We start from the raw sequence: 20058 nt of genomic DNA on the forward strand, positions 1-20058 counted from the left end.
TCCATTCCAGAATACGAACAAAATTATAAAAAGGTAAAGGTATAACACAGTCCAAATTTAGACGCGCTTTTAGCATGCGAGAACCCCTTTTGTAATTCAAGTTTTGGTTCAAAAATGCCTGGATCAACAAAATAATATTTACGCCAGCTTTATCGACTATGAGAAAGCGTTCGACACCATGAAACATGACAAACTTATAGAACTATTACATTTTTCAGGATTTGACAAAGGACATCCAGATTATTAAAAATCTGTATTGGAATCAAACAGACCACATAAGTATGGATATGTGGTGGGTAAAAACATAACCATTTCTAAGGGGGTTAGACAGGGTTGTATTCTTTCGTCCCTACTATTCAACCTATACATGGAAAAAATATTTGTACAGGCTCTGGAAGAGTACAATGAAGGAATCAAGACGAATGGCGTATCAATAAGTAATCATCGATATGCAGATGATACTGTTATACTGGTCGATAGCATCAAAGATTTACAGATGATGCTCAATAGACAAATACAGGCAATCAATTTGGACTTAAGATCAACAGAAAGAAAACCAAATTTATGATGATTAGTAAGAAGAACATCTAAAATATCGATCTGCATATTGAAACCGAACGTATTGAAAGAGTACACCGATTCAAATATCTGGGATATATAGTAAATGTTAAGTGGGACCCTGATGTAGAGATTAATCCGAATTGAAATTGCAAGATTGCAAGCGTTAGCATCCGATGGCGCGCCAACAAATGTTACGTACTCTCTACGCTACTTACGTAGTAGAGCGATGGACGTTAAAAGTAGCAACTATACAAAAATTAAGGGCTTTGATTCATACTGAGCATACCTTGAACAGACATTATGACCAATATAGAGGTATTAAGATGAATGGGTGTAAAGAGATGGAATTGTTAATAACTGTTAAAAGCAAGAAAACGTCATATCTGGATCATGTGTTTCGTAGTGATAATACACACTGCTAGGGTAAGTGTGTATAAGAGCACGCATGTGTATAAGAGTACGCACCTATATTTTTAATATACCTATATATTGCCATCTATTAAAGTAATTTTTACTTGAAGGCATTCTAAATATATTCCTACTGCACGGTCATAAACAGAAATCTGCATTATCGTCCTAGTTTTGTCAATATGGTCGCTGCAAATAGTTACCGTTCAGATTTATATTTTGTGTGTTCACAATTTAGTCAATTGAGAGGTAAGCAAACCATCAGTTTTGTATAAAATAATTTTAGACTGCATTTATATGAAATAGTGATTGCTTTAAAAAAAACTGAGCTGTAAATATATTTGTTTTCTTAATAAACGCTTTAAAATTACAAAATGCATATATGTATAAGAGTAAGCAGTTACCGATACACAGTTGGGTAGTCTTAAACAATTTTTTTTTAAACTTTGATAAAATAAAGATAGATATCGAGCACAGTTTAATTATCTAAATCTTGCCCAAGTACTTTCGCTCACTAGAGCATCTTCAGAGGCATTTCGTCAATTTTGGGCTATCCAACAATCGCAGAATGTCATAAACATAAAGTTAAACATAACACTACACTAAACAAGGACAAGCAGTTTAAAATTATTTAAAAAAAAAAGTCGAAGCTACATTCTGGTCGGCAATAGGAGAAAGAATGTTAGGTGTTTATTGAAAATGAAGCAACACTGTTTTTTGATTTTACTATTGTGTAAATAAATAAATTTTGATTTGCGGTAATTAGTTTTAAAGTTTTATTTTCTTTATTAATTTCTTTACTATACACCAAACAAATGGTGATGGTCCAAAAGCTATTTTGTTAATAGTAATCTTTCTATTTGTAAATACAAATCTATAGATGATTATACAATTTCAAAAATATAAACAAAAAACCTTTGATTTATTGTTTCACGCCGTTTTATTTTGCATGTGTTAGTAGTGAATAATTGTTAATTTACAGGCACTTTAACGCAGATTTAAATTAAGTTTTGTGTATTATTTACACTGTTACTTCAGTTTATTTTCAGTCGTAATTTTAAGGTTCCGTTTTTGTCATAAAATTCTAGAAAATATTAGAATAAAATAAAAAACAGGTGGGTTTTACTCAGTTCATTTTTACTTCTTATTACACTTATTCTTGATTTTATTCAATATATATCAAATATTATTTATTTAACTGGGCCAAGAGTGTGGATGTTATAATACAAATATCAAGTATTGTATAAATATTTTTATTAAACGTAAACTTGAAACGTGAAGTGTCCTAATTCTTGAGGCACGAGGTGCTGAGCTAGCAACTCATTTGTGACTACAAGAATACAATTCTACATTGAATTAGAGAATTAGAATAAACTGAGACGCCGCTTAGTAAAGATGTATCTTTATTCTCCCTTAGCTACGTGGTGGAAAGCGCCCACCAAACTGGCATGGCAAGTGGCAAGTAGCAAGTAGCACGCGTCTAGCATGTTACTTAAAATGTAACCAATGCAAACAAATTATTCAGCGCACACCAAACTGACAGTGACAGTGGCGTCATGCAACTTGCTACGCCACGTCGTTAAAAATAAAGCTTGTTCTACTTTTTGCCACGTGCTACATGCATTTTGTATGTTTGTTTGTTGAATAATGTAAATATGGAAGACAGTCCAGAAATTAATATTTGTTTTGTCTCATTGATCGAGAAATTCCAGGTATCTAGGACAGCATAAGTCAGCCATTCAAAGATATTCATCAATAACTGTTTTGATTAGCCGATCTGTTTATTTCTTCAATGGCTAAAAACATGACATGTTTTTATTTTCAAGTTCAATTTTTATCTAGATATTTTAAAAATGGCCAGACTCTTAGAGTTTTATTTAGACCAGAGTCATACCTCACAAGCCGGTGTAAAACTAATCCGTTTATAAAATTGAGCCAATATATTTTTTAATAGCTCATCTATCTGACATTTTCGTAATAAAAAAGAAGCTTCATAAAAAGCTTTCGTTCTAAAAAAAATGTTGTTAGCTTGTATTGTACAACCATAACGTTTACAATAATAAAACTATTTGTTACGATGTTTATTAGAAAAAAAAAAAACGAATAAGGCAAAAGATGAGACCTAAAAACACTATACTTTTTTACTAGACTACCTTATTTTTATTTACCTATTTAGACATATGTATGCACAAAGCTGTAAAACACAGTGGTCATTCTGCCAAGGCTGATTAAAAAAATTACATGGTCTATTTCTTATTTCTAATGTACCGTTTGTTGGCTTGCGACACCTCCTTGGTGGTGTTGAATATTTATTGGCTATAATTTGTTCTTTCAGTTGAAATATGACGTTAATAAAAACTCCATTATGAACACGTATCAAAATGTGTAACACACAAATAGCTTAAATGATGCTATCAATTTTGTGAATATTGCAAAATATTGGCGTCTCCAATACTCTGAACATTGAAGTTAGAAAACCAAATGCATACTCAATAGATCTTTGCCCTCTAGAAAGTCTGTAATTAAATATTCGTTTGTCATTTGTTAATTGTCTTCTGGGATATCGTTTCATGACACGATCTGGAAGGGGAAAAGCTTTGTCTGCTATAAAATAGTAAGGACTTGCATTATCATTTTCTCCTGGCCACGGTTTAGGTTCGGGAAGATCAAGTTTGTCGCTAACTACTGCTTTTCCAAATGCACTTTCTTTGAATGCTCTGCCATCACTATTTCATCCATATTCCCCAATATCAACCGACAACAATATCCCTTCTGCGTCAGCCACAGCTAACAATACAATAAAAAAATATTCCTTGTACTTAAAGTATGCTGACCCAGATTTCGGGGGCTTTAATCCTGATATGCGTTCCATCAATAAAGCCACAGCAATTAAGCAAATTCCAAAGTTCCCAGTATCTACTCGCTGTTTTAAGCCATAATTCCCTTGATCGTTTGGTCGTTTATTTAGTCTGTAGTATTGTCCAAATTTCGCCGGATATATATTTAATTCTTTAAATACAATAAATACATTATGCCCTTTAATCTCTTTCCAATAAGAGTGTACCCAAAACTGATGTTGCGGACAAGTTTTGTTCTATTGTTTACGTTTAAAAGCGGTAGCATAACTTCATCCTCAGAGGACGAAATTATGAATTTTGAAAAAAGTAGCCTTTTTAATGTCATGCCACTTTAGTGTGCGTTACCGGCCACGCCAGTGCCATTCCCATGCTGTCACTGCCATGTTACATGTCACGCCAGTTTGGTGGGCGCTCTCGCTTACATCAATCACCTTAATAAGGGTCCTACAGGCGAATCCTTTAGCACAGTAAGGCAGGTTCCTCAGAACTCACGATAGATATGAGAATGGTCAATGTTGCCTTGGTAGCCTCGAAGTCCCGTTGACTTGTATAATATTTAATTGTAAGACTTACAATAAACCAATTGACTACAATGTGATCACTATAATATAATAAAAGGCTTCCAGAGAAGAAAAAAAAATTCCATTATTTGTTTTGTTTTAGGTACTCCTATTCGTGTCAGGCTGAAAAGAATTTCAGCGGATATTAGAAAAGATATAAGAAGATATAATACTAATGTAATTACTCAAACAGTAGAAAAGAACAAAGGTTTAAAGATAATGAAAAGAGAACTCACACAAAGTAAAAAAGAAATATACAAGCTGGAAGATAAAGACGGAAAGGCAACAACAGATAAACAAAACATTCTGAAAATAACTAGAGAGTTTTATAAAGACCTCTATACCAGCCAAAGATCACAAGAAAATTTACCGACACGAGTAAAGACTCTCATAAATCAGGGATCGGAAATACTTTTACCCATTACTGTGTCAGAAGTAAGATCAGCTTTAAAGGAAATGAAGAACCATCGATCGCCTGGTGACGATGGACTCGTTATTGAGGCAATAAAAGCAGGAGGAGAAATTCTATTAAAATCAGTAAGCGAACTGTTTAATAAATGCTTACATGCGGGTACGATTCCTAAAGACTGGAACAATGCAGTGATAGTCTTGTTACACAAAAAAGGTGATATTACTAAATTAGAAAATTATAGACCCATCAGCCTCTTGACACATATGTACAAACTCTTTATGAAAATCTTAACAAAGAGACTAACACCTAAACTTGATTTCTATCAGCCCAAAGAACAGGCAGGCTTTAGGAGAGGATATGGCACAAATGACCATTTGCACACCATAAAGATCTTAATTGAAAAATGCATCGAGTACAACATACCACTGGTTCTTGCATTTGTCGATTACGAGAAGGCTTTTGATACTGTAGAGTTTGATACCGTACTGGAAGCCCTAAATCAAAGCCGAATAGATTACAGGTACACGTCACTAATCAAAAACATCTACGAGAACGCTACATCAAGTATACGACTACACGAAGACACAGAAAAATTCAGCTTAGGTCGAGGAGTAAGACAAGGAGACAATATTTCACCAAAATTGTTCACGGCAGCTCTAGAGTCAATATTTAAGAACACCCAATGGCAAGATATGGGCATCAATATAGATGGAGAAAGATTAAATCATCTGAGGTTTGCAGATGATGTCGTATTAATCGCAGATAACTTACAGGATACAGTTTATATGCTACATTCGCTTAAAAGTCTGTCTGAAAGAGCAGGATTAAAGATAAACTTTGAGAAAACTAAACTTATGACAAATCTCGTAATGAGTGGAAATATAACTATTGACAATAATACCATACAACAAACAGACACTTACAAATATCTGGGACACGAGATCAAAATAAACAGAGACAATCAAACAAATGAAATACAGAGGCGAATAGGCCTGACATGGGCAGCATTTGGCAAACTAAGCCATATTCTAAAAAGTTCAATTCCCATGTGTCTCAAGCGAAAAGTTTATAACCAATGTGTTTTGCCTGTACAAACTTATGGAGCAGAGACTTTAACACTCACGCAGAAATCTGCGAATAAACTAAGAGTTACACAACGAGCCATGGAACGTGCAATGCTGAATGTGAGCCTCCGAGACCACATAACAAACCGACAAATCAGGCAAAGATCAGGAGTTCAAGACGTCATCGAAAGAACCACGAGACTTAAGTGGAACTGGGCAGGACACTTAGCCAGAACACAAGATGGACGATGGACAAGACGAATTATGGAATGGAGGCCCAGAAATTATAAAAGAAGCCGAGGACGACCACCGACTAGATGGACCGACGACATAAAAAGAGTAGCGGGAAACTGGCTACAAGCGGCCCAGTGTAGAGAACACTGGAAAGAACTGAGGGAGGCCTATGTCCAGCAGTGGACGGGATTGGCTGATTGATGATGATGATTCGTGTCAGGGCTTGTTTTGCAGTGTACGTCATAATGGGTCGTATTGTGATTATCTTATACATTTTAGTTTTCATGTATATATTAAGATGTTTATTTCTCAATATTAAGTCGTTTAGGATAGTCTATTTTATAGATTTTGTAGCTTGGCATCTTGCTTCATTTTCCTTGTTGCTTAAGTTGGGTATCTTTATCCCTAGATAATTAAAATGTATTGTTTGTTATATTACATTCTCGATTCTCGTCAGGTAACAATTTGTATAGTCTCGGTTCTTTAGAACTATATATATATATATATATATATATATATATATATATATATATATATATATATATATATATATATATAAATATATATATATATATATATATATATATATATATATATATATATATAATATATCTAGTATATATATTAAATATTCATATCTTCTATGTGTGAAGTTTAACTTGGTGCCATCTGACGTTATCAAATGATTTTCACGTTTCTTGGCAACCTACATACATTTTATATATAATAATTCCTTATTCTTCGAACAGCTTATATTAATATTAATTTCCTTGAAGCCAGGAGCTGAAGTAATCTAAGTTATGAAGTTTTCGAAAGTGTATTTGTGTTGCACCATACTAACGTGAATAATAAAATTTTATTGATTTACTTTACAACTTCTAACTTTATCGTAGCTTGTAAAAACTTTAACTGTATTTTTAATTATAAAATTAAGTTTTATTTTAAGATCCCATTATGATATTATGGGTTTGGAGCAGCGAAAATAATTTGCGGATGTGGAAAATTAGAAAATAGCCATAAATAATTTAAATAATAATGGCAAATGGTAATATAATTAGTTGTTATTTCCTATGCAGTAATGAGAATCAGAATACGTTTTTAGCACACTAAAGACATAAGAAGTTTATGACATTTAAGTAGATATTGCTACAAGTAATGTAATGTAATGGTATAAAAATATTCTAGGCTGCTTAGGAAAAAGAGGAATACAAGTCAGTATTTGGTTAAAAATGAGTTATGTATGTTAACATTGTCATAATAATGATCCACATCTGCTGGAAAAAACGGTATGCGTTATATTCAGTAAGTAAAGAGTTACAAATAATATATTTAATATTTAAATAAATTTACAGAACTCAAAAATATGCAAACATAATTTATTAAATAGTTAACAAACTATAAATATGATCACTATTAAATTTCATTTTCGAGGAAAAAGCTATTTTGACTTTATTACGACACGAATGTTTTCACGTCACAATATATTAGGATTTCCTTAGTTAAGAGAAATCCGTCTTTATGCTGGTACGAAATTAAATTTTGTAAATATTAATGCAGTTATTAACACAAACATTCTTCCTCGAACGACTGATGACGCTCCATATAAAACCAGCGGCTGGAATAAAGCTTTGTCTTCCTTGTATGTCGTCCAACCAACGACTCTTTCATCGCGATTCTGTTCCCTGAGCCAGAGTATAAGAGGTTGGAAATAATTTAGCATTGCATCTGCAGTTATTTTGTCCGTTTCCCCTCGTGTCAGGATTTTCATGACTTCTCTCCAATGTTTAGATCTGCCAACTCTCATCACTTCCCTGCAACAATTATATAATATGTTAAATATTACAGAAGGGTAGAAATTTATGTTGTATGTTAGTTAAAGTTACTTTCAGTGTATTTAAAATTTATATTTATATGGGATTAAGCCACAATTGATGGTAATTAAAATTACATTTTTAACTAGGTAGGTAACTAAAGTTTGACGTTTTGATTTCCACTCTGGAAATCGTTTTCAAAAGAGACTGTTTTTAAAAATTCTTGGAAATATAATGGTATAACAACGAGTTGTTGATAGGTTATGATAACTTTAATAATTTAAAAATTCTGGGAAATATAATAGTATAACCTGAAAGATCTTTTGTCTACACTTATATCTATGTTTGTGGCTTTTTGCTAGGCTTTACCGCCTGCTGTTCAGTGTTTTTTTTGTGAAGGTCTTGCAACAACAGGTACTTCAAACTTTTTTCTTACTGCGCATATCATAATCGCTCTCTCGAACTTTTTCAGTCCTTATGAAGTTTTATTGTGATTTTGCTGATTACTTTTCAGTAGTGACTCTTCATCCACCAGAACCAGTTTCAGTAGTGTCTCTTCATCCACCAGAACCAGTTTCATGGTTTGCTGATGACTGAGACTGATACGATAGTAGAGTAGAGTAGAGTATTTTTTAACTACATAACAGATACAAATATTGTTTGCAGTAAGTAAAAAAAAATACATAGTATATAATAAAAGAAATATAAAACGTAACTTAAATATATACAAAAAGAATTTATATTAAACAGAAAAAGATCTATGGCAAAGTTACGGTAAGCAGTCCAGTGGATGTTCTTCAATGAGTCATATATTCTTCTGAGCAGTAAAAACAATGTTTTAGAAGATATTTTTTTATAACTTTATCGAAACTATTACAGCTTAGCTGTTTAATACTTTTTGGTAAAATATTGTAATATTTATAATTAAGACAATTTTTTTTCTGAAAGACTTAATCTACAGCGATTTGTTCGTAGATGTGACAGTTTCGCGTATGGACATCAGACTGTTTTATTAAATGGACACGTTTTCTGTGAATTTCAGTTAAAATTTGAAATATCAACAGAGTAGGTAGCGGCATAATTTTGAATTTGATAAAGAAAGGTCGACAGTGTTCTAGATAACTAACCCCTGCTAAAATCCTAACAGTTTTCTTTTGCATTCTAAAAATTTGAAGTGCATGTGTTGAATTGCCCCATATGATTACACCATAGTTTAGGTGAGAGTGGAATAAAGAAAAATAAGTCATTACTAATGTTTCAAAGTTGACAATCCTTGCTAGTTCTCGAATATCAAATACTGAACTTATAGCTTTTTCTTAATTTGTTAGATATGAGCCAACCAGTTGAGTTGATTATCTATGGTTATTCCCAATAGTTTAACAGTCTCTTTGTTATTTGGATCATTGTGTAATTTACTTGCAGATATAACCAAATTTTGCATTTTATCAGACTTATTGCGTTTGAATCAAACCATGAGCTAGATTTAGTAGAAACTTCCTCATGAAACATTTTCAAATCATTATTTTTTCCTGATATAACGTATGTCGTATCATCTGCGAATTGTATGGTTTTGTACGGAGATATAAATTTAAGTAAATCATTGACATAAATAATAAACAAAAGAGGTCCTAAGACCTAACTTTGTGGGATGTTTTACGGATAGAAAATCGGAGAGATGACCTTTAGACACTACCGCCTGGTGTCTGCCATATAGATAAGAAGTTATAAGCTTAAGAAGGATACCTCTGATTCCATAGTAATTTAATTTGTGGAGCAAAATATCGAGTGAAACGCAATCAAAAGCCTTCGACAAGTCGCAAAGAGAAATTTCTATGCGATTGCCGCGTTCAAGCCCCTCAATCACCGCACTTATAACATTAAATACCGCATTCGTAGTAGAACGAGCACTTCCGAATCCATATTGTGAGTTGCAAAAGTAATTATTTGACTCAAAATATAAATAAAATTGTTTTTTAATAACCTTTTCAATCACTTTACCAAAAGTAGAAACAATGCTTATGGGTCTGTAATTGTTAGTTTTTGAGGAATCACCTTTTTTGTAGATTGGCAGTACTTTTGAGTATTTTAGTACTTCTGGAAATACTTCAGTTGATAGAATTAAATTAATAAGATGAGTGAAAGATGTTAAAACTATTTAGTAAGTTTCTTTTAAAATTTTGCTATTAATTTCGTGAACGTCCCTACAATTAGAATTAGTAATATACTTTATTATTTGAGAGACCTTTTCTTCTACAATGGGACGAAAAAAGGACTTGTTCGGAGAAGGATAATTTCTATAATTGAAGAGGACATCGACATTAATAGTGGGAAGAGATGTAATAACATTCTCTGTAATTGTAGTAAAACATTGATTTATTTCGTCTGGAGGTAGATCAGGTTGTAAAGAACTAGATCTTGTGCTGTTTCTTATGAAATTTACTATTTTTCAGCAGTATCTAGGTTTATTATTGGAATTAGTAATAAAATTACAGTAGGCTGACTTTGTAGCTACTAAATCTAGCTTATGGTTTGCTTCAAATGCAAAAAGTCTGATAAAATGCAAAATTTTGATAAAATGCGAAACACTATGATAACGACTGACGAAAAACTAAAACGATGGAAAGAGTATATGGAAGATCTCTTCGACGACGAAAGAGGAAACCCACAAGACTTGTCTTTTGAGGACAGAGAAACAAGTGTAGAAATTACTAAGGAAGAAATACTGTATGCACTAAAGAACACCAGAAACGGAAAAAGCCCGGAGCCAGATCAACTGCCTATTGATATCCTTAAAATAATAGAAAATGAGTACATTGATGTCCTCTTAAAGCTTTTTAATAAAATTTATCAATCGGGTGACATACCCAACGAATGGTTGACCTCAACATTCATTTATCTCCCAAAAAAGAAAAATGCTAGAGAATGCACCGACCACCGTACCATAAGCCTGATGTCTCACACACTTAAATTGTTTTTAAAGATCATTCATAAACGCATTTACAAAACATTTGATATGGATATTGAAGAAACTCAATTTGGATTCCGTAATGGCGTAGGTACCCGTGAAGCTCTATTTGCATTCAACGTACTAATCCAGAGATGCTTGGATGGGAACCAAGATATGTACGTCTGTTTCATAGACTACAACAAAGCTTTCGACAAAGTCCACCACAAAGAGCTAATGGACATCCTCAAAGCAAAACAACTACAACACAATGACCTTCGAATTATAACAAATCTATATTATAAACAGCAGGCACACGTACGCATTAATGAACACACATCAGAAGAGTTCGAAGTTAAAAGAGGAGTGCGACAGGGGTATGTATTGTCACCACTACTATTCAATGCATACTCTGAAGAAATTATGAAAAGAGCTCTTGAGGGAGAAACAGCAGGAATCAAGGTCAATGGAACACCAATTAACAACATTAGATATGCGGACGATACTATCATAATAACAGACAACCTCCAAGACCTCCAAAAGCTAATGAACAAGATAGTTGAGTATGGAGAAGAATATGGATTATCAATAAACACCAAGAAAACCAAATTTATGAGAATATCAAAAACCCAAAATAATGGTGAAAGCCTGACAATTAACGGTTGTACTTTAGAACAAGTTGAAAACTACCACTATCTTGGCACAATAATTAATCACACAAATGATTACTTCAAAGAAATCAAAATTCGAATAGAGAAAGCACGTACAAACTTCAATAAAATGAGAAAGGTACTTTGTGCAAGAGAATTAAAATTGGACTTGAGAGTTAGGCTGGCAAGGTGTTATATTTTCTCGACTCTGCTTTATGGGATAGAAGCACGGACACTTAACGCGTCGACTGGTAAAAAGTTGGAAGCATTTGAAATGTGGGTGTATAGAAGAATCCTGAAGATATCATGGACCGAGCATGTAACAAACAACGAAGTCATGAGAAGAATCAACAAAAGAATGGAAGTATTGGAAACCATCAAGACACGAAAGCTGCAATACCTTGGGCATATCATGCGTAATGAGAGATACAACCTACTTCAATTGATTATACAAGGGAAAATCCAGGGCAAGAGAAGTGTAGGAAGAAGAAGAATCTCATGGTTGCGTAACTTGAGGGAATGGTACGGACGCACATCAATTGAACTATTCAGAGCAGCAGCATCTAAGATCAGAATAGCCATGATGATTGCCAACCTCCGTCGCGGAGATGGCACGTGAAGAAGAAGACTTTGTAGCAATTTATAATTGCCGATTATATTGAAATTTGTGTTGTTTATGTACTTTAAACAAATCGGGATCCTTAGTAGCATCTGCAATGTGTTTAATAAGAGAAAGATTAGATCTGTAAGACCTTAATTCATTATTAAACCATTGCACAGGTGTTTTTTAGCAGTTTGTCGTAATTTTTTTAGTGGAAAATTCTTTAATATTAAATTGTTATAAGTTTCGGTAAGAAAGACTGTTAAAAAATCAGGATCATTATTAATATCATAGAAAAAGTCCATATTTGTACTAGCTAGCGCACATTTAAGCTTCTGTAAACCAGAAGAACTAATAAACCGTTGAAATGTTTGATTAGTGTCGACAACTATATGCTCAGAGTTAATAAATAAAAATTGAGATCGATGGTCAGAAAAACAAGATCCAAATACGCTCACACTCTGTAGATATTTTCTGAAAAATTTGTCATAATGTTGTCGATGCAACTACTGGACTGAGATGTGATTCTAGTATAATCGTTTATGGTAACTTCTAGACCAAAAGATATTAATAGATTTTGAATATCAAAAAAGGGTCAGATTCAATTTTAAAATTTATATTAGTTGATCCAAGTATGATCAGTTTGGCTGCTTTACTAATCAAGGACCTTATGACATTCTCAAAATTCACCAAAAACAAGTAAAAGTCACCCTTATCCGATCTGTATACAGTTAAAATATTGGTTTTTATTGAAGGTACATAAATTGCACAAAACTCAGAACTTTGCGCTACATTATATTCATTTAGATTAAGAGAAGAATACATAAGATTTGCTTTTACGTAAATTGCAAATCCGCCTTGTTTCTTTTTTACCCTACAAAAGAAATAAGCTAATAAAAAGCCGGAGATGCTAATAAATTTTAAATTTTCTTCACTTCTTAGAGCTCCGAAAAACATATGACGTCATATAAATTTTGATCCGCAAGAAAAGCATTGATCATATCGACTTTATTTGATATACACTGCAAATTAACATGAAACATGCTTACCGTACCTTGTCGAATTAGTTTATTTTGATAAAAGTTTGTAGAAGTTTCTAGGTTTCTTCCTCCGTCTTTAAAAATTTGAAGTGCTGAAAATTTCTTTTAAAGTTAAGTCTCCTAACGGCAACTCCTCTGGGCCAAATATTAGGACTGTAGACTTCGTCTATCGAAAGGGAAAGATATCTTATATATTGAGTACGATAAGAAAGTGATCGTTATCTCCGGCAGACCTGCGTGCCGGGGGTCTGCCAAGTTAAATAAAACTAAAGCAAAAATATGAGCCTTCCATAACTTCACCTCAGTCGCGTTTACCTCACGATATAACATAATGATTCCCTCCACCACTTGTAAGTGATCTCACATTAAACAAAGTGAATTATAGGTATACACTCATAAATAGGTAAAACATACTGATGGCCAAAAAAATTGCTACACTTCGTATACGGTTATTCATTTGGATAATTTCATTCAAGTATTTCTTTGTAAGTCCTGTCTAAAAATATATAATTATGTGATAAATTTTGTACCTTGCTGTTTTCTTTAACTGAAGTTTTTTCTTTTATTTTCGCAAAAAACAAAAAAGATTCATTCAAGAAAGAAAGTTTATTTCTGTTTAATTTATTTGTAATTTTTAAATACTTTGGATTGTTTTTGCTTTAACCAAAAAATTTAAAATGCTAAGAGTTTGCGGTCGTCAGCAATTTCGTCAAAGCGATTTCGAAAAAGGACGCATTAAAGACATGAAATAGGTCGGTTTCAGTTTACGGAAAATTTCACGAAGAGTTAAAGTTAATCCATCAACTGTGTTATGTTTGGAGGAGGTGATCCAATGATGAGACTTATCGGCGTCGTAGAGAGTCTGGACGTCCTAGAATATTGCAAGGCCTTGATTTGCGTCATCGTAGACTCCTTGCTCTCAAAAATAGATGGAACAGTGTACATCAAGTAAGCGATGATTTAGTTAGTACTACAGGAAGGGTAGTCTGAAGAATAACAGTTAATCAAAGATTATCTGGAATTTGACTGAGAGCTTACCATCCGCTTTTGGTGTTACCTTTGACACCACAGTATAAGGCTCAACGCTTAGAATGGTGCAGAGCTCGGCATAACTGGAATGGCCAATGGAATTTTGTCTGCTTCAGTGATGAATTTAGGTTTTGTTAGGGTGGCTATGATAGACGCATAAGGGCAAGACGTTCTCGAGGTGAGAGACGAAATATAGACTTGGCTGCTGAAGCTCATACAGCAAGATAACTAAGCATTACGGTATGGGGTGCTATAAGTTTGGGAAGCAGATCATCTTTTGTTGTTATTAACAGTACTCTGACAGCCCTACGACATATTGATGAAGTACTGCAACGTATTTTACATCCCTACCTACAAACCATTCCAAATGCGATCTTTCAACAGGATAACGCAATACCTTATACTGCCCATGAAATCATGGAGTTCATACAAGGACCTGGTATAATGACTTTGGAGTGGCCATCAAGATCAGCTGATTTGTCACTCATCGAACATGTGTGGGATATGGTAGGTCGAAACCTAAATCGATTGCCGTCCTTCAGCAAACTTAGAACACCTGTAGCAAGCCATAAGAAGAATCTGGATGAGTATTTCGCAATATGATATAGATCACTTAATTCAATCAATGCCCCATAGAGTAACTGAGTCTATAGAAAATCAAAGAGGAGCCACTCATTATTAATTTTTTGACGAAAATAACGTTACAAATTTGTTTATAATGTTATGAAATAATAAAAATATTATAAAGTATAATTCTTTAAATAAATAATAAAAATAATGTTTTCTTTCTAGGTGTTGCATTTTTTTGGCCATCAGTACATGACAAAATTTACAAAACTCACATTAAAACCCTTCCAGCTTCTCTAGATCTGTAAACATCACATGTATGTAACGGTCCTACATGCCTACCCGCTCTACACATAGCTTCATATATTTGAAATTCTAATAACAAAGCCACGAAATATTTCATATAAGGTAAATCTGCTGGGACGTGTCGTTTGGTTCCTGCATCGAAATGGGCCTCCGATCTTGGTACTGGGGGTATAATTCCTTGATACCTTAATCTCAGATCCCACCAATCTGCATTCATTCGATTTACACCCAGTTCTGCAATCTGGTAGCGCCACTAAAACAAAAATTATTATATGTTCAAATAGGTGAAAAGAAATAAGAATAAGACTTACTCGTAATCTATTTATTCTACCATCAACGACCGATTTCGCATATTATAATTTGCTATGCATCTTCAGGTCAACGGTACATGGTAAACTAAATGCTGAAACTATAATAACCCCTATTAGAGTGCTGTCCGGTACAGAATATATAGCAAATATGCTAGTGTTATTTATTAAATGTGAATTTAAATGAATTAACTAAAAAATTAAGTGAAAAATGATTTAGTAAAATAAAATTAAATAAATATTACTTAAATGCCTATACAAGGATTATTATTAAATGTTTGAGAAAACATAATTTAAAAATCCGTTATGGTAAGCTGGTGACAGGTGATCATCGGCTTTACTGCAACTATTTAACGAGTAAAGGGATAGTTCTTGATGGGAATAGATATTAGCAACTAGGCTAGGAATATAGGTATTATGTAAATTGTTTGTTGAAAATTAAATGTGATGTTATATTATTTAAAAGTTATTTATATTTATTAAAGAGGTATATTTTGAATCATGTGTTATTTATTGAAATTATTTATCTAGAGCAGACAGCACTGTGACAAGATAGAATAAGATAGATGTTCTATTTTTGATGTAAGTTTGTGTGTGCAATTACTATAAATTGTAATTATCAAGTTAATGAAGATCCAATGTTGGACTGTATTTGGACAGAAAGAAATTATTGTGATGTCAAAAAATTTCAAAAATAAATTATAATATTGGCATATTTGCTATATATTTTGTACCAGACAGCACCCCAAATACGGGTTATTATATTTTCGGCATTTAGTTTACCACGAACCGTTGACCTGAAGATGCATAGCAAATTATGGTATGCGAAACCGGTCGTTGGTGGTAGAATAAATTGATTGTGAGCAAGTCTTCACTCACACAGGGAATATATTCAAGTTTTTATTATATATTCTATTAAAATTTGTTGTTCAATTCGCTGCAATACAAGGATATTCTTCTTCTTAAAGTGCCTATCCGTTCCGAATGTTGGCGATCATCACGGCTATCTTTACTTTGTTTATTCCAGTGCGGAACAGTTCAGTGGTGGTCGTGTTATACCACTTTCGTAAATTTTGAAGCCAGGAAATGCGTCTTCTTCCCGGTCCTCTCTTACCATTTACTTTCCCTTGGAGAATCAGCTGGAGAAGGTCGTAACGTTCTTGGTTTCTCATTACATGTCCTAGATATTCCAACTTTTTAGTTTTGACGGTCATGATAATTTCATATTCTTTCCCCATTCTACGCAGTACCTCCACATTAGTAACTCTGTCAACCCAGGATATACGTAAGATGCGCCTATAACACCACATTTCGAAAGCTTCGAGCCGATTCATAGATGCAACAGTCAGTATCCATGCTTTCATTCCGTAGAGCAGAACTGTGAATATGTAGCAGTTCAATAGACGGCATTTTGTTTTTAATGATATGTCTCGACTATTGAAAATGCTTCTTTCTTTCTTCTGGACTTCTAACGAATGCTGCTTTCGCTTTTATTATTCGCTGTTTAATTTCTGTTGAGTGGTCCCATTGGCTATTTAAATTGGTGCCTAGATATGTATATTGCTCGACTCTTTCAAGGATAAAATTCTAACAAGGATATTACTGTGGCATAATTAGTAGAAGCAAAGGACCGCGGTTCTTTTCTTATGTAAAAGTGGTTTCAGTTAAATTGGCTGCAACTTTGCAAAGCGGTAAAATTATCATTGCGCAAAGATACATAAATTAATTGTTTCTGAGCTACAGAGTTTTAAAGTGTCGGTTTTTCGTCCTTTTAAATAATACATATCTGTAAAATATACAACTATGGACTAAAAACCGAAATTTTAAAGCTTTGTTACTCAAAAACAATTGATTTCTGAGTCTTGGAGCGAAAAAGCTTTTGATCAGCATGACCAAAACTACGTCTTTGCAAAGTTTCAGCCAATTTAACTGAAACAACTTTAAAATAAGTAAATAGGAAAACGCCAGGAATATTTGTACGAATACGGCAACCAATAAGGCTAATAGTTGTAACTTGTGTCTCGTATCAGGGAGGTAATTTTGAACATTTTTTGTAGTTGTGAGTCTATTTAAAATTATACCAGTGATACTTTCTACTATTGTTCTGTTAATGTTATTGTATTAAATAATTCTTGAGAATGTATTAAAGGAATGAAAAGTACGTGTTCCACTTTTTTGCATTAAAACGGCACCTTACCTATACGAAAAGAGAAGAAAGACTTTTTGACAACAATTAAATGAAAATTTCAACAATGATTTTTATTTTTCAAAATCTCACTGGCGTATTATTTTCTTCATCAAATTGAAAACATTATCCGTATTTGTGCCAACTGTAAATATAAAATTCCTAATTGTATGTCAACTAACCAACTCTTAAAACCCACCAAATTTCATTTGCATATCTCAACCAGTTTCAGTGCAAAAAATAAATCGGTAGTTTCTAAGAAAATTTTCAACACCCCGTATCTCGAAAAAGAAAACATTTGGTGTCATACGTTTATATATTAAACTGTCATAATTTTTCATGCAGAATTACCCTCTGAAGTTAAGGTCACGTATTTACTAAAACTCTGTAAATTTTACAAATATGTATGTATTATTCAAAAGGACTAAAAATCGACACTTTGAACCTCTGTCACTTAGAAACAATTGATTGCTGAGTTTCAGCCAATTTAACTGATACCACTTTTACATAAGAAAAGTGCCGGGGTCCTTTATTTAACAAATTTCGATTTATTCGCGAGATATTTCATAACATCAGTGAATAAAATTAAGATAACTATGATGGTAACCAACGTTCTTAAAGGACATGGTAAATGAAGAAGAAGTGAAGTATAAAAGTAAGATATTTAGTTTCTTATGCCGGAAAATTGAGTCAAGTTGATAAGAGCAGTATTTTATCAGCCAGACAAAACCTTTATGACTTAGTTACTGTTTGAAAGAGTTAAAATGTATTGGCATATAACATATGAACATATATCATTGCGTAAAATATATCATTTAACAAAGAAAATGGCTATTAGATATATCAGTCGCCTAGATTCAAAACCCGACAAGTCACAATTTTTTCAAAACCTTTTTTATTAGATATAAGAATTTGAAATACATAAACCTACAAGTCCATAATACATTTATCAAGCAAATCCCGACATATCTGATAATTATAGGCTCCCAAAAATGTACCTTGGATACGCTTAGATGCAAATACCGACAGGTCCATTCTCGTTTTAAATGCAAAAGCCGACACTTCCAATCCGTCATTAGACGCTTAGTATTTTATTCGCCACCTGATTTCGGTTGACAACGTGTTAGCCAAGCAGATCAGTTTAGTTTATGCTTTTAAGTAAGTTGTTTGCAGTGTGTGTAATAAATTGCTAAAATAATGGATTCATTGGCAACTTTAAATACTGTTGGACAGTTTATTAATGTAAAACAGTGTGATGTGACAAAGGCTCGAAAAAGAGCGAAGGTCGAAACAAGAAGAGAAAAGGCAAAGCGTGCAAGATATAACCTATAATATTACAATAAATTAGTACATTATTTGTGATGAAATAATTATTTTTAGGTATGCTGCCAAAACATTACCTGTATACCCCACTTGCGGCCATAAGGGAAAGCCATATCAACCATTTCAATGTACATCTCATCTGTTCATGAACGATGTAAGAGACTTTCATTCAGCGTTTTATCAAAATAAGGATAAAAGGGGACAAGACATGTTCATTTTACGCCACATTGACTCACATATCCCGGTAAGACAAAGGAAACGAACAGCCAACAAAAATAAACCAAAATTTTGTAGTTTATCCTACAAATTGAAGAGAAGTGACAGCCTAATTGTTCCTGTATGTCGAACAGCTTTCCAAGGTATTCTGGGAATTAAAAAAGATAGAATTTTAAACATTATGAAAAACTGCAAGAAGCATTCGCTTATTCCTACCGAAAGAAGGGGCGGAGATCGAATTGGACAAAAAAAAACGTAAAGGTAAAAAACGATCTATAAAAAAATTCATCGAGTCCCTAAAATGTGCGGAATCTCATTATTGCCGTTCAAAAACATTCAACAGAATTTATTTGCCTGCCGAATTAAGTATCTCAAAATTATGGAGAATATACAACGACAAAATGGCCCAAAACGAAGACTTTAAAGTCAAAGAATGTTTCTTTAGAGATTATTTTAACAAAAATTTTAACGTTGGCTTTGGAACTCCGAAGACAGATTTGTGTTCAACTTGTTTACAGTACAAATCCAGCATAAAAAGCGAGACTGACGAAGCAAAAAAAAACTAGTCTGGAAGCACAACAACGTCTCCACAAAGTAAGATGTGAGAGTTTCTATAGACTTCTTTAAGAAGAAAGAGACGACATGGTCACATTTTCATTTGATTGTCAGAAGAATTTGGCGCTACCAAAACTTCCGGATCAGTCGGCTTATTTCAGTATGCAACTTAATTTTTATCACCTAACTGTAGTTTGTGGATCTTCAAAAAGTAAATTAACTCCAGTAAATGTTACGTCATAATATGTTTGGACGGAGTTGGACCATCACAGAAGTTCAAACGAAATATCGTCGTTCTTGCACCACTTCCTTTAAAATTTTAATTTTGTGGATAATGTACGTGTTCTTCGGCTTATTTGCGATGGGTGTGGAGCACAGAATAAAAATTCCACGGTCATCACCATGCTGAGCTCTTGGCTTCAGTTT

The 20058-nt window shown here is 33.3% G+C and overlaps 1 protein-coding gene across 1 annotated transcript in view; it reads right to left on the reverse strand.

Annotated features, from left to right (window-relative positions):
• Window positions 1–7405: 7405 nt before the first annotated feature.
• Window positions 7406–20058, reverse strand: part of LOC140433502 (angiotensin-converting enzyme-like) — a 54877-nt gene continuing 42224 nt past the window's right edge. The window contains exons 8-9 of the mRNA XM_072521491.1: window positions 15015–15298; window positions 7406–7908 (exon numbers count right to left, since the gene is read on the reverse strand). Coding sequence (XP_072377592.1) covers window positions 7614–7908; window positions 15015–15298 — 579 coding nt within the window. The 3' untranslated portion in view covers window positions 7406–7613. The remainder of the gene's footprint in view (window positions 7909–15014; window positions 15299–20058) is intronic.

This window comes from Diabrotica undecimpunctata, chromosome 2 (assembly GCF_040954645.1).
Source record: "Diabrotica undecimpunctata isolate CICGRU chromosome 2, icDiaUnde3, whole genome shotgun sequence".
NCBI classification, from domain to species: Eukaryota; Metazoa; Arthropoda; class Insecta; order Coleoptera; family Chrysomelidae; genus Diabrotica; species Diabrotica undecimpunctata.